The sequence below is a fragment of the Mus musculus genome, chromosome 19 (assembly GCF_000001635.26).
Source record: "Mus musculus strain C57BL/6J chromosome 19, GRCm38.p6 C57BL/6J".
NCBI classification, from domain to species: Eukaryota; Metazoa; Chordata; class Mammalia; order Rodentia; family Muridae; genus Mus; species Mus musculus.
In genome coordinates this window covers 13,090,714-13,105,644 of record NC_000085.6, presented here as the reverse complement: position 1 = coordinate 13,105,644, position 14,931 = coordinate 13,090,714, and the positions used below count along the sequence as shown (strand labels likewise).

The following is a 14,931-nucleotide window of genomic DNA, read 5'->3' as shown; positions in this document are numbered from 1 at the left end:
GAACCAATATTCCTAGAGTGAAAACAAACGGAGGATCATGAGAAAGCATAGGCAATACCAGTGGCAAGAAGGGCAATTTGCAGAGAGAATTTTCAAGACTGACTTAACCTTATCCAAGACTACAGCCCTCTATGCTTTTATCATATAGCAATAACAACATGATTAGTGGTACTAAGCAATGCTTAAAAGCCATCATTTTATTTCCTTTGATATACTGCTTTAGATTTGCTATATCCCAATGTAGACCTCATTACTGTCTTCACTTTTCAGAGGCAAATCTTGTGTTTAGAGGAGGTAGGTGTTTTCCAGATAGTTAATGGATGATCTGGTATATATCTATTTCAAGAACGTGAGCTCTCTGTATTTTACTTAAAGATATATCTTCATTCCAAACTGATCTGAGGTTGATCATTACCCCAACATACCTGTAAGCTCAACAACACTAGTAATTTCAAGGTTGAGCAATAATGATTCAAGTTAAAGCCTTCTGTGACCTAATAATGCCAACATCCTTCTGAATATACCCTTATCAATGTGTCTGGATATGCTATATTAAAAGCGTAAGAATTTGTGTGGAAAAAAGTTAAAATACAATTTGGAGCTAATTACTTCATTCATAAACTTCTAGTATTCATAAGAAACATTTCATGGTTGTACTAGGGATTACTTGCTTGCTTGATGTGCAATAAAACTAACTATATGGTGGCCAAAAAGACACTCAGTTCACTGTGGTAAAACCAAACTATTATTCATTATAATTAATTTCAATTATTTTGGACTTTTAGCTTGCAATGGGCAAAAAGTTTTCAATAGTCCTGAACACAAACTGGTAATTATATTTAAAAATGTGGAAAATTTATATCTCCTGTGCTTGACAATTTTCTTGGCAGAAATAATTTACCAACATCATTATGTGATGAGAAAGAACATGCTATTTCTGTACCAGCTTCTGACAGGTAAGTGCAGTAGTCTTAGCCTTACATGGCCCAGGAAAAGTGAGCAGGTACATAGACACATTAAAATAGACAATAGTCACAGTTACTAAGCTGTCTACATGTAGCTAAAATATGTAACATATGTATTATATATATTGAGTTTTGGTAGAAAATTAATTAAAATTCTAAAGATACCAATTCTTTTAATAACTAATTATTAAAGATCTTTAAAAATAATAAAGTATGTGCTTGGGTATTTTGCCTACATGTACCTCTATGTGCTATTTGTGACTCATGCCCAAACAAGCTAGTAGAGGGCATCAGACAGATTTCCTGATACTGGACTAGAGAGAGTTGTGAGCTGCCATGTGGGTGCTGGGTCCTTTGAAAGAGAAAGCCATCAATGTATTTATTTATTGTATGTGAGTGTACTGTTGCTGTCTTCAGACACAATAGGAAAGGGCATAGGACCCCATTACAGATGGTTATGAGCCACCATGTGGTTGCTGGGAATTGAACTCAGGACATCTGGAAGAGCAGTCAATGCTCTTAACTGCTAAGCCATCTCTCCAACCCTGTCTTTCTGAGACAGAACTGACTTAATACGGTAACTTCCTGTTCCATCCATTTTCCTACAAATGACAGTTTTATTCTTCTTCATGACTGAATAAAATTCCATTGTGCATACATGAAAGAAAGAAAGACAGAAAGAAAGGAAGAGAGAGAGAGAAGAAAAGAAAGGAAAGGGAAGGGAAGGGAAGGGAAGGGAAGGGAAGGGAAGGGAAGGGAAGGGAAGGGAAGGGAAAGGGAAAAGGGAAAGGGAAAAGGGAAAGGGAAAAGGGAAAGGGAAAAGGGAAAGGGAAAAGGGAAAGGGAAAAGGGAAAGGGAAAGGGAAAGGGAAAGGGAAAGGGAAAGGGAAAGGGAAAGGGAAAGGGAAAGGGAAAGGGAAAGGGAAAGGGAAAGGGAAAGGGAAAGGGAAAGGGAAAGGGAAAGGGAAAGGGAAAGGGAAAGGGAAAGGGAAAGGGAAAGGGAAAGGGAAAGGGAAGGAGAGGAGAGGAGAGGAGAGGAGAGGAGAGGAGAGGAGAGGAGAGGAGAGGAGAGGAGAGGAGAGGAGGAGAGGAGAGGAGAGGAGAGGAGAGGAGAGGAGAGGAGAGGAGAGGAGAGGAGAGAAGAGAAGAGAAGAGAAGAGAAGAGAAGAGAAGAGAAGAGAAGAGAAGAGAAGAGAAGAGAAGAGAAGAGAAGAGAAGAGAAAAGAAAAGAAAAGAAAAGAAAAGAAAAGAAAAGAAAAGAAAAGAAAAGAAAAGAAAGAGAAAGCCAGGGCTTCTAACCACTAAAACATCTCTCAAACCCCCATTCTACTCTTATTTTAAAAGTGTAAGGTCTTCTGTTGATTAACTAATATCACTAATGGAGAACGGGACAGAAATGGTACGCTTCATCCTGATGGGACTCACCGATGATCCAGACCTGCAGCTTCCCCTCTTCATCACATTTCTTCTCATCTACATCATCACCCTTGTAGGGAACCTGGGGCTGATCCTGTTGATTCTCCTGGACTCTCAGCTCCACACCCCCATGTACATTTTCCTAAGTAACCTGTCCCTAGTGGACTTCTGTTACTCTTCAACAGTCACTCCAAAAGTCATGGCTGGATTCATTATAGGAGACAAGATGATGTCCTACAATGCTTGTGCCTCTCAGATGTTCTTTTTTGCAAACTTTGCCAACGTGGAAAACTATCTTTTGGCTTCAATGGCCTATGACCGCTATGCAGCAGTATGTAAACCCCTACATTATGCCACCACCATGACAACACGTGTGTGCGCATGTCTAGTCATTAGCTGTTATATCTGTGGTTTCCTGAATGCTTCCATCTATACTGTGAATGCATTATACCTTACCTTCTGTGAGTTAAACGTGGTCCATCATTTTTTCTGTGACATTCCAGCAGTCATGATTGCATCTTGTTCTCATAGACATGCTAATGACATGGTTCTTATTTCTGTAGCCAGCTTCAATATCTTCTTTGCGCTTATACTTATCTTAATATCATACACATTCATTTTCACCAACATACTAAAGATGCATTCCAATTCAGGATATCGCAAAGCTCTCTCCACATGTGCCTCACATTTCACAGCTGTCTCTATTTTCTATGGGACAATCATATTCATGTACTTGCAGCCCAGGTCCAGTCATTCCATGGACACTGACAAAATCGCATCTGTGTTCTACACCATGGTCATCCCTATGTTGAACCCTCTGGTTTACAGTCTGAGGAACAAGGATGTGAAAAGTGCATTCACAAAGATTGTATTGAGGTCAAGATAATATTTACAGCTTTGATTTTATCTTTTGGGAATGTAAATCTGCCAGATTCATTGATTTATTCTTAAATATATACTGAACCACATTTTCCACCCTAAAATGAATTCAAGAAATTGTGATGTCTTCTCCTCTGGAATAATGTGTCAGCTTTCAAAAAGGTAACATCTTGTTTAGAAGAATAAAGCACAAATCAAATGACTAAGATAATTTTATGTCAGCATGTGAAAAAAATATTGAATATATTGTCATATTCAGTCTTTTTTCATACAAATATTTTTGCCACAGCAATACAAATCTATATAATCAGATGAATAAAAGCCCATTTAAAATACACTCATATTTTTCTTCTGAAGACTTATACAAATGAATATCAGAAAATATAGCAAGCATAAGAAAATAGCAGAAAAATATAACATGGATTGTTTATGTGTCTACCTTTATGTTCAGGTAATTTTGCTCATTTCATAGGGGTATCAGGATGAACACAGCAAACATTTAATGCTTATTTCATGAATAAACTATGAATCTGTGTTTATAAATGATACTTAACACAAGTAGATTTAGTTTTTTAAAAAGTCAACCCTTATCATGCTCCAACTTTGCTCCAACTTGCTCCAACTCACATGGTTAGAGTTAAATGTCATGGACAAAAGAGCTATCTCCTTTAAATGAGTTATTAGGTAAGATTTATCACCAACTTCTTTCTCCATTACCCTCTTATTTTCTCAGTGTCCAAGACATACAGTAATAACACTTTTCCCTCCTCATTATCAGATATTTGAGTTCAAGATGTATCATTGATCTACCTTTCTAGGCTCCTCATCTTAGAGATGATTCAATAAAAGTCTTCTAGCTTCCTTAATCTTAAGAATTTATAATAAAAATAAATTAGTAAAGCTTGGGAAATGAGTCAGTTGGTAAAGTGCTTACTGTACAAACATAAGGTCATGAGTTAAATCTTGAGAACCTATGTAAAATCTGAGCACAGTATCATGTGTCCTGACACTGCTATAGTCTCCACCACAAGTGGCTGTCACTGTTACACAGAAAGTACTCTATCAAAAACCTAGAGAAAGATAACAGTTGCATGCTTCTAGTAAAAATATAGATTAATCTAACCATCCTACATAATACCCTGTTACTGAGTAAAAATTCAAAAGAAATGAAATCAGTTTGGAAAGAAGAAAAGCAGCAAACCATGGAATTACACAGTCTCTGCAGTGGTATTCACAGTACACAGGAAGTGGGATGGAAACCTATATGTTCTCAGTTGATTGGAGAATAAAGAGAAAATAGTACTCAAAAAACTTGTACGTAATGTATACTAATGATTTATACAAATATCTATTATTAATAGCAACCTGAATGTACTAGAGATCACTAAGGCTTAATCAGGCATGGGGAATGATGAAACCAAGACGGAGTCTTAGCTAAATGAAGGTTGTATAAAAAAGTGACATGAAAGCCTGCTGTTTTGCAGTTCTTTTGATTTTTTTTCTTTGTGAGATTATATTACTAAATTATTTATCACATTTCCTCCCTCCTAAAACTACAATATTCCCAATCCACACACTTAAATTTGATATATAAGATATCAAATTTATAACCTTTTTTTACTAATTGTTATTGTAAGCATATATGTACATCTATATGCATATATATTCCTAAATATCACCTAGAAATTTAATTGATATGCTTTTCCCTAGGGTAGGTTGCTTCTGTTCCCAGATTTTCTCAGTGGCTTATAAAAATTTGTGTAGGCTTGATGTCTTATGATATCTTCGATGTGTATGATGGCATATCCAGATGTGTCATTGCTCATATTTTCCCAATAATGTTGGTTAGAACATATGGGTGTATCTTTTGATGATAATAGGAGAAAGGGTCTCACATCAAACTCCCTGTTCCTCTGGCTCTTACAATGATGTCACATCCTTTCATCAATGTTCCCTGATAATTAGGTGCACGGATGTTCTGTAGATGTATCTGTTGAACTGGCCTTCACAAATCTGAATGTGGATTTGATGTGGGTTTTGGTTTCCATGGGGAAGAGTGACAAGAAATCATAGGATATAAGTGATCTCATGGAAAAAATGGCTAAAGAGGATGCTTTGGGGAAGAGAGTGATGAGGGAGTGATCCAGAAGACAGGAGAACACGGAGAAGATAACATTTAGGAATTCTGAGAAAGTCACAAGGAATCATACTAGTAAATATTGACCCAAAAAGCAGTATAATACAAATAATTTAGTATATAAGTATACATATTTAATTTTAAATTTTCTTTCTCATATGGGCTAGCAATAGTTCCTCCAAGAGTAATAGACTGCATAACAAACACATTAATACCAGACATGAAAAGCCTTCTTTTGAGTTGTTTGACAGGGATGTTCATGAGATTCCCAAAATGAGCAGCTTATTGCTATTTCCCTGACTTCAGAAACAGAACCTATAAAACTCTGAGCTGAAACTGACTTGAATGCCCCCTTCATCAGGTCTATATTTCATGGTAACAGTTATAGTATACTAACCTTGAAAATATGGAAACAACTGTGTGTTCTAATCATATATGAATCCTAGGAATCCCATCAACCACCAACATTGCATAACACCAAGGGTGCTACAGTGGCAAGAACATATTGGCAGTAACCAACAGCTCTCTCACTTGACTTAAAGCCCACTCGAAAAGAGGGATACCACGCCTGGTGCTCCAAACCTTAATAACCAATTTGTGCTAGTTAACTTATGATCATTTGAAGAGAACATACAACCTCTAATTTATTAAGTCAGCACATTCTCTAACAACAATATAAAGATTTGTTTTTATACCCAAATGTAAACACAGAAAGCTATTTTTTCTAAGTCAATGAGAACACATAAGATACATAAGAGTGTAGGTCTCCTATGTTACTAAATATTGTGTATCCTGAAAGTGGTTGAGATGCAAAAATCCCAGTACTGACTGTGGGACATTGACTTATGAATTGATAGTAAGAGCATCTGTGAAGGCCTTATAAAGCAATACAGATTCTCATCACTCGTCTGGGTTATAGTATAAATAGTTGATAAGATTTTATAACTGAAGGCAGCATTAAAAATTTGTTGCAAAAAAAAAAAAAAAAAAAAAAAAGAAATTACCCTGGAACTGAGCTTATAAGGTTCCAGAATGTGACAGAAGGTGCTACAAAGGATGTTGTGAGAAAAAAAATGTTTTCAATTATCTTCCCCAGCTGTGAACACTGTGAACTAAAATACTAACCTCCCAGGTCATATAGACTCATCAGTGCAACAGTATATTTGCTTTTATGAGGGCAACTGAGAGTCCTCTTGATTTGAAGCCTAGTCTATAATAGGGAATTTAAGGCTGGTACTACTAGTAAAAGTAACAACAAAAAGAAAAAAAGAAAAAAAAACAGGACTAAGGAGATTTTGTGTTCTAGCATGGGGGTTGGAGGCACATGTACAACTTTTGTATAGCTAAATTGACATGGTGATTTCTGATTTCTAGGTCTTTATGCTTATATCAATAAAAAAGCACTACACCTCAGCCTTAAATATAGATTCTGAAAAAAGGAAGAAAGGAAGAAAGGAAGAAAGGAAGAAAGGAAGAAAGGAAGGAAAGGAAGGAAGGAAGGAAGGAAGGAAGGAAGGAAGGAAGGAAGGAAAAGGGGAAGGGAAGGGAAGGGAAGGGAAGGGAAGGGAAGGGAAGGGAAGGGAAGGGAAGGGAAGGGAAGAGAGAAAGAAAGGGAGAGAAAGAAAGAGAGTGGGAAGAAAGGAAGGAAGGAAAAAAGAAAAAAGAAAGAAGAAAGAAAGAAAGAAAGAAAGAAAGAAAGAAAGGAAGGAAGGAAGGAAGGAAGGAAGGAAGGAAGGAAGGAAGGAAGGAAGGAAGGAAGGAAGCCTTCTCCAGAGAAGTTTTTTTTCCCTATGAATAGTGATGAGCACAGGCATCCATCTCATGGCTGCTCAAGGTGCTGAGCTAAGTGGCATGGGACACTAAACATCTCTGAGCTGTTGGCCATTACTGGCATATGGGTGAGCCCCAATCAAATTCTTCAGTTGTGTACATGATAGGGAGTATTAAGGGGTAGTTGCAAACCTCAGGCCACATGGCTAATCCCAGTTTAACACCATGAGTCCCCAAAGTCAGGAGTAAAAGTCAGGAAGAATGGAGACAAGCTAGAACGGAGTGTGTATAATAAAAGGCATAATGTGCCAGCGTGATATTTTCAAGGAGCAAATTGAATAAAATTATACAAAACAGGAAAAATATTATTATTACTAATAGGCATAATTTCAGTTATCAGTAAAACACTTTAATTTTTTAAAATGTAATAAAACTTTAGGTCCCTGGAGGTAGGTGAATTGCTTCTTCCCTAGGAATACTGGATGGCAACTCCTCAAGTATTCTCATAGGGGAAACCTCCAGAGTTCGCTCAGTCTATTTAATTCTCTCAAGATCTCCTTGCACTAGCCTCTAAATCCCTATTTGATTGTGGTCACAGTGTTTTAAACAACATCCTGCAGGGCATGACTCAGTGGTCATCATTAACCATGTGAGTGATCATCATTGTAAGTACAAAAATTCTCAACTTCCCTGAAGACGTGCTGTGAATGTTTAGCCAGAATCAAAGAAATTTCCACATAGAAGACACACAGGATGCACTTATCTACTGTGAGTGTATATTAACTGTGCAGAAAAGTGAGTTTCATTACAACGTTTTCTACTTGTTTATAATGTATGATGCTCATAGACACTGCTAATTGATTGACTTTGAATTGTTGCTTCTTTATCAGGTAGCTAACTGTATTTCGTTATTTACAGAAATGACATAAAAGTTGTACAAGAAGGGATTACAGCATACTTATTTTGCCTATGAAGAGGAGGTAAGTGGATTTTCCCAGGAAAAAGAATTCCACAGACTTCATGTTGATTTGAAATTTGATCCATGCTCCTGTTCTTTCTGCGATTTTTCTTTGCATTAAAATACAATTTGGCAATAGACTGTAGTGGGTTTTATGACTTCAGTATTATTCAATATTGCATATTCTTTGGATTCCCTTAAAATGCTTTGTTTATACAATATGTAAGCACTTAATTGAGAATAGAATTATATGAATTATATGTGAACCAAATGAGATGTTCAAAAGCACGTTTTATATCACTGAGGTGAAAGGGGTCCATGAATGCTATAATGTATACCATGGAGGTGTCATTAGTTTATTTTATAAGTCATGATCCTAGCTCTCAATAGATGCAAACAAATACAACCAGACTGATTTTTGGCTTTATGTTAGATGTATCTTTTCTCCACAGGGCATGTAAAACACATAAAGATGCAAAATGTGGAATGTGACCATGCCAAGTTGAAAGAGGTCATATTGAATTATGAATTAATAAACTCCAAACTTCATTTCAAATTTATTTTAATCTCATGCTTACTCTTAAGGAATGGCTTAAGCTTTTAAATCTGCTTCCTTTCCTAACAGACACACAGACAAACACACACACAAAGAGAGACAGAGAGTGACACTAATACAGAACTCTTTCATGATTAATTTAATCAAATCCTAAAATTGACCATGTGTGTTAAAGTTGGCAACCTGATAACTTCAAAAGCAGGAGGTACTTGAACTTGCTAAAGATTAATGGGAGTAAGGGTAATCACAAATGTGTAACTAGGGGAGGATGTCTCACCAAGGTTTTCAGAAGGGAAAGTAATTCAGAAATAGTATTATTTCTGTACAAGGTCAGATTCAAATAAAATTTAAATATTATGAAACTTAGAAAGAGATCTATGTTGAAGACAGTTTGCCACAATCTGTGAGTAGCGAATATCACAATATTCCTAAGACAAAGAATGGATTTTAAGAAGGCATGACTTCTTATATTTTTAATTTTTTTATTTATTCACTTACTTCCCCCTCACTGCCCCTCCTCCCAGCCACTCTCTCCCACAAATGTTCCCTTCTATTCCTTCCCTACTCTTGAATTCGTAGTCATAGTATTTATTTTAGAGGACACACATTTCTAGGCCCTTGTTTCCCAGGACAAAATATTGAACAAGGAGCATGTGTTTAGAAATAGAAAGAGAAGTCTGGAATTCTAGTAATGCTGAGTTTGTGCCAAAGTACACATGTACATATAATTTCTCTTATCTTCAATTTATCTAAAATTCTGCTTGGAGTCTCATGCTTGGAAATCACAATGGGTTAAATAAAATCGAGAACCCAAAGCAAAGACTAGCATTTTACACTTAAAATATGAATAAATTACCAAACTTTGTGTTCCATAACTTAAATGAAAACAATAACAATTCTAATATAATTAAGAAAATATGTGGAATGGACTTCACCTAGAGAAGACCTTGGAAACAAAACAACATAGAAAGAAAATTTTTATTATACTCAGAACTGAATTGGAAATCATTCACACATCACTTTAATCACATTCATTATTAAATAATCTCAAATTCTGTACATGAACTACAAAAATTTAAAGTTGGGTAACAACATAGGAAAACAATTAATAATCACTAAAGTTTGGCATATCTAACCTTTTATATAACTAAAATGCCAAATTTAATTTGGGAAAAGTTTATTTTCTATGTAATTTCAAAGTACCAATTATTGTTCAACCAAGTCATAGTTCCACACTTATGCATTTCTATTTTGATTCAGCTTCTTTATCATCATGGTTCTCTTTTCCAATAGATGTGAATATTCTAGTGATTAAAAGATGTCTCTGATGGAGAATAATACAAAAGTGACAGAGTTTCTTCTGCTGGGACTCACCAATGACCCAGAATTACAGCTTCCCCTCTTCTTGATATTTCTCCTCATTTACACCATCACCCTGGTGGGAAATCTGGGGCTGATCCTGCTGATTGTCCTGGACTCTTGTCTCCACACTCCCATGTACATTTTTCTAGGTAATCTGTCCTTGGTTGATTTTTGTTACTCCTCAGCTGTCACACCTAGTGTCATGACTGAGCTTCTAATAGGAAAAAAGGTCATTTCCTACAATGACTGTGCTGCTCAGACGTTCTTTTTTGTAGCATTCTGTACTGTGGAAAATTATCTCTTGGCATCAATGGCCTATGATCGCTATGCAGCAGTGTGTAAGCCATTGCACTATGCCAGCACTATGACTACAAGAGTATGCATCTATCTTTCTATAGGTTCTTATGTGTGTGGTTTCCTGAATGCCTCCATCAACACTGGAAACACTTTCAGTCTTTTCTTCTGTAGGTACAATATGATTCATCATTTCTTCTGCGACATTCCAGCAGTCATGGTTCTCTCTTGCTCAGACAGATACTTCAGTGAGCTACTTCTTGTTTATGTAGTGAGCTTCAGTATATTTTTTGCTCTCTTGGTTATTTGTATATCCTACATATTCATTTTTATCACAATTGCTAAAATGCACTCAAGTGCTGGATATGGGAAGGCTGCACCCACTTGTGCCTCACACTTCACTGCAGTGTCTATTTTCTATGGGACTGTCATATTCATGTATTTGCTGCCCAGCTCCAGTCACTCTATGGACACTGATCAAATCGCATCTGTGTTCTACACCATGATCATCCCTATGCTGAACCCTCTGGTCTACAGTCTGCGGAACAAAGAAGTCAAGAGTGCATTCACAAAAATTTTTCAGGTGGCAAAACAGTCTGTAATGCTTTATTTTTAATGTTGTAGGATAAATAATATTCATCATTTTTTGCTCCATAAAATTAAATTCCAGAATGGACTCTCATATTTCTGTACCTTTAAGGTATAGAGGTATAAAAAATTGAACTCTATTGTATTCCGCAGCTTATGAGGTTTTTTGTTTTTGTTTTTGTTTTTGTTTTTGTTTTTGTTTTGTTTTGTTTCTTTGTTTTGGCCTTCATGACAATACCCCAGTGAAGGATATTTACGTATATTTTTAATTAGTGTCTGCTGAAGTGTAATTCTAATATTAGGAAAATATAGACAATATGTTCAAACTCAATTATAAGCATGCATTTATATATTTGATGTTAATTGACAGCTCAAAAAGAAATGTTTCATATACATTTTTCTATGCTGACACATTTTGAACCTTTGCCTTTCAATGACATTTTTAAACATTTATTTATTTATGTGAATTTTATTTATTTATTACACCGCATCTGTCTTCAGACACACTTGAAGAGGGCACTGGATCCCATTACAGATAGTTGTGAGCCACCATGTGGTTGATGGGAATGAACTCAGTACCTCTGGCAGAGCAGTCAGTGCACTTAACTGCTGAGTCATCTCTTCAGCCCATCAATGACATTTTTTGAGTCTTGCTTTTTTTATTGGTCAGTGAATATTTGTGTAGTAGTTGTTTATTTAACACATGATAAGCAAGAGCCACATGTTGCCATTGAAGTAAGAATTCATAACATAGGTCATAGAAGCATACTATAATTGCACAATTTGTTTAAATGAATGATTAGATCACAGTGACTCGATGTGTCTCTTATGCACTGAAACTAGGTGCTTTTACATAAATTCTTAGTGTATGTACAGAATGAGTATTTTAGAAAATGGCAGGCAATTCTAAAGCTTGGCATAAAAGGATGCTAAAGATATGTTTTGCTTCAATAATGCTGATATTACATGGCTTTTTAAAATCATGTTTAATAGTTCTGTGAAGTACATTCTCTAGACATTATCTAAACTAAAGTTTCAAGCTCTACATTGGGATTCAAAAACTGGCCTACAGTTTCCAGAAGGAAAGTTATCATTCCTCTGTGGAGGCTATTCTTACCAATCTTAATACCATTTGTGAACTAAAAACTAATAAAATAATTGTACAAAATTCTGATTTCATACATTCATGCACACAAGAGTGAGGTTACTGGCTTATATTGTATTTCCTAAGGTTATAACCATTTAAATTGAAAGTCCCTTAAATGTCATTTTTTTTACAATCTCTATAAAATTTCAAATAAGCAAGCCCCCAATACAGTGGTGGTGAATGATGTGCTAGGAACAGTCTTATAACAGATTACAAAAGCCTATAATGTGACGTGTTAAACATGAATTGATTGGCATGTAAAATGAATTTTTAAGATTATAATTACTTATTTATTTACTTATTTATTTATTCATTTTTACACTCCAGATCTTATTATACTTCCCCGATGGTCTATCCTCCACTGTTCCACATTCCATATCTCCTCCCCACTACCTCTCTCCATGAGGATGTCTCCACCAGCAATGTCACCTGACCCCTAAACTCCTTGGGTCCTCCAGTCTCTGGAGGGCTAGGTATATCATCCCTGATTGAACCCAGACCTGGCAGTCCTCTGCTGTATATGTATTGGGGGCTTCATATCATCTGGTATATGCTGCCTGGTTGGTGGTCCAATATTTGAGAGATCTCAGGGATCCAGGCTAATTGAGGCTGCTGAGCCTCCTACAGGATTGCCCTCCTCCTCAGCTTCTTTCAGCCTTCCATAATTCAACACCAGGGTGCAGCAGCTTCTGTCCTTTGTTTGGATGCAAATATCTGCATCTGACTCTTTCAGCTGATTGTTGGGTCTTCCAGAGTATAGTCATGCTAGGTCCGTTTTTTGAGGCCTCTATAACCTCAGTAATATTGTCAGGTCTTGAGACTTCCCCTTGAGCTGGATCACACTTTGGGCCTGTAGTCAGACCTTCTTTTCATCAGAATCCTCTCCATTTCCATCCCTAAAGTTATTTCACACAGGAACAATTATGGGTCAGAGTTCTGACTATGGGTGGCGATCCCCCACCTCTTTTGATATCCTGTCTTCTTGCTGGATTTGGGTTCTAAAAGTTCCCTCTCCCTACTGTTGGGCATTTCATCTAAGGTCCCTCATTTTGAATCCTGAGAGTCTCTCATCTCCCAGGTCTCTGGTCCATTCTGGGGGATCCCCCAACCTCTTTCCTCCCTAGGCATCCTGTTTCCATCCTTTCTGCTGTCCCTCAGGGATTCAGTCCCTTTCCCTCACCAAATTCCAAATCAGGCTCCCCTCTCCCCTCCTCTCGAGCTCTCCCAGATCCCTCCCTCCATCTCCACTTGTGATTGCTTTCTTCTCCTTCTCAAGTGGAAGTGATGCATCCTTACTTGGGTCCTTCATCCTGTTGACCTTTTTGAGTTCTGAAGACTGTATCTTAGATATTCTGTACTTTTTTCTGGCCAATATTCACTTAGTGAGTACATACAATGCATGCCTTTTGGGTCTCAGTTACCTCACTCAGGATAATATTTTCTTGTTCCATCCATTTGCCTGCAAAACTCATGATGTCCTCATTCTTAATAACTGAGTAGTATTCCATTGTGGAAATGATCCACATTTTCTGTATACATTCTTCTTTCAAAGGACATCTAAGGTGTTTCCAGCTTCTGGCTATCATAAATAAGGCTACTGTGTACATAATAGAACACGTGCCCCTGTAGCATGGTGGAGCATTTTGCTGCATACAAGAAACAAACCTAAATAACAAAGATAGATACTACCTCAGAGGAAAAGGATGGAAAAGGGTCTTCCAAGCAAATGATTACAGGAAACAAGCTGGAGTTGCCATCCTAATATCAAATAAAATAGACTTTCAACCAAAAGTTATCAAGCATGATGAGGAAGGACACTTCATATTCATAAGGGGAAAATCCACCAAGAGAAAGTCTCAATTCTGCATATCTATGCGCCAAATGCAGGAGTACCCACATTCATGAAATAAGGTTTACTAAAGCTCAACACACACATTGAAACCCACACAATAATAGTGAAAGACTTCAACACCCATTCTCATCAATGGACAGGTCATTTTAACAAAAACTAAAAAGAGACAGTGGAAACTAATAGAGGTTATAAAACCAAATGGATTTAATAGATATGTACAGAGCATTTCACCCTAAAACAACAGAATACTCATTCTTCTCAGTACCTCATGGTACCTGCTTCCAGAATCAACAACATAATTGGTCACAAAAGAACCCTCAACAGATACAAGAAAAGTGAAATAATACCATGCATCCTATAAGATCACCTTGGCCTAAGGCTGCTCTTCAAGAACAGCAAAAACTACAAAAAGCACAAATATACATGGAAAATGAATAATTCTTTACTCTATTATAACTTAGTCCAGGAAGAAATAAAGAAATAAATTGAAGCCTTCCTGGATTTTAATGAAAATGTTGACACATCATACCCAAACTTATGAGACACAATGAAAGCAGTGCTTAAAGGAAAGTTCATAGCACTAAGTGACCTGATAGAGAAACTGGAGAGATCGTACACTAACAACTTAACCAAACACCTGAGAGCTCTAGAACAAAAAGAAGCAAACTCACCCAAGAGGAGTAGAAGTCAGGAAATAGTCAAATTCAGAGCTGAAATCAACCAAATGGAAACAGAAAAACAATACATAGATTCAGAAAAACCAGAAGCTGTTTCTTTGAAAGAATCAACAAGATAGATAAACCTCTAGCCAAATTAAATAAAGGGCCAAGAGTCAGTATCCAAATTAACAAAATCAGAAATGAAAAGTGAGATATATGTCTCTGTATAGTTTCTGTTTCAATGACCTGTCCATTGGTGAGAGTGGGGCATTGACATCTACCATTATTATTGTGTGGGGTTCAATGTGTTTTCTGATCTTTAGTAAAGGTGCTTTTATGAATGTGGGTA

The 14,931-nt window shown here is 36.7% G+C and overlaps 2 protein-coding genes across 2 annotated transcripts; both read left to right on the top strand.

Annotated features, from left to right (window-relative positions):
- The first annotated feature begins 2,339 nt into the window (after positions 1-2,339).
- Positions 2,340-3,266, top strand: Olfr1458 (olfactory receptor 1458). Its single transcript, XM_030251147.1, has one exon. It carries the CDS (start codon positions 2,343-2,345, stop codon positions 3,264-3,266), a length of 924 nt encoding a protein of 307 aa, XP_030107007.1. The 5' UTR covers positions 2,340-2,342.
- Positions 3,267-9,998: 6,732 nt separating this feature from the next.
- Olfr1457 (olfactory receptor 1457) lies at positions 9,999-10,952 on the top strand. Its single transcript, NM_146575.1, has one exon. The coding sequence runs from the start codon at positions 9,999-10,001 to the stop codon at positions 10,950-10,952; it is 954 nt and encodes a 317-aa protein (NP_666786.1).
- Positions 10,953-14,931: the final 3,979 nt, after the last annotated feature.

Bases quoted from the DNA above. Each gene is read 5' to 3' on its own strand.
- Olfr1457 (NM_146575.1), top strand. From the start codon at position 9,999: ATGTCTCTGATGGAGAATAATACAAAAGTGACAGAGTTTCTTCTGCTG.
- Olfr1458 (XM_030251147.1), top strand. From the start codon at position 2,343: ATGGAGAACGGGACAGAAATGGTACGCTTCATCCTGATGGGACTCACC.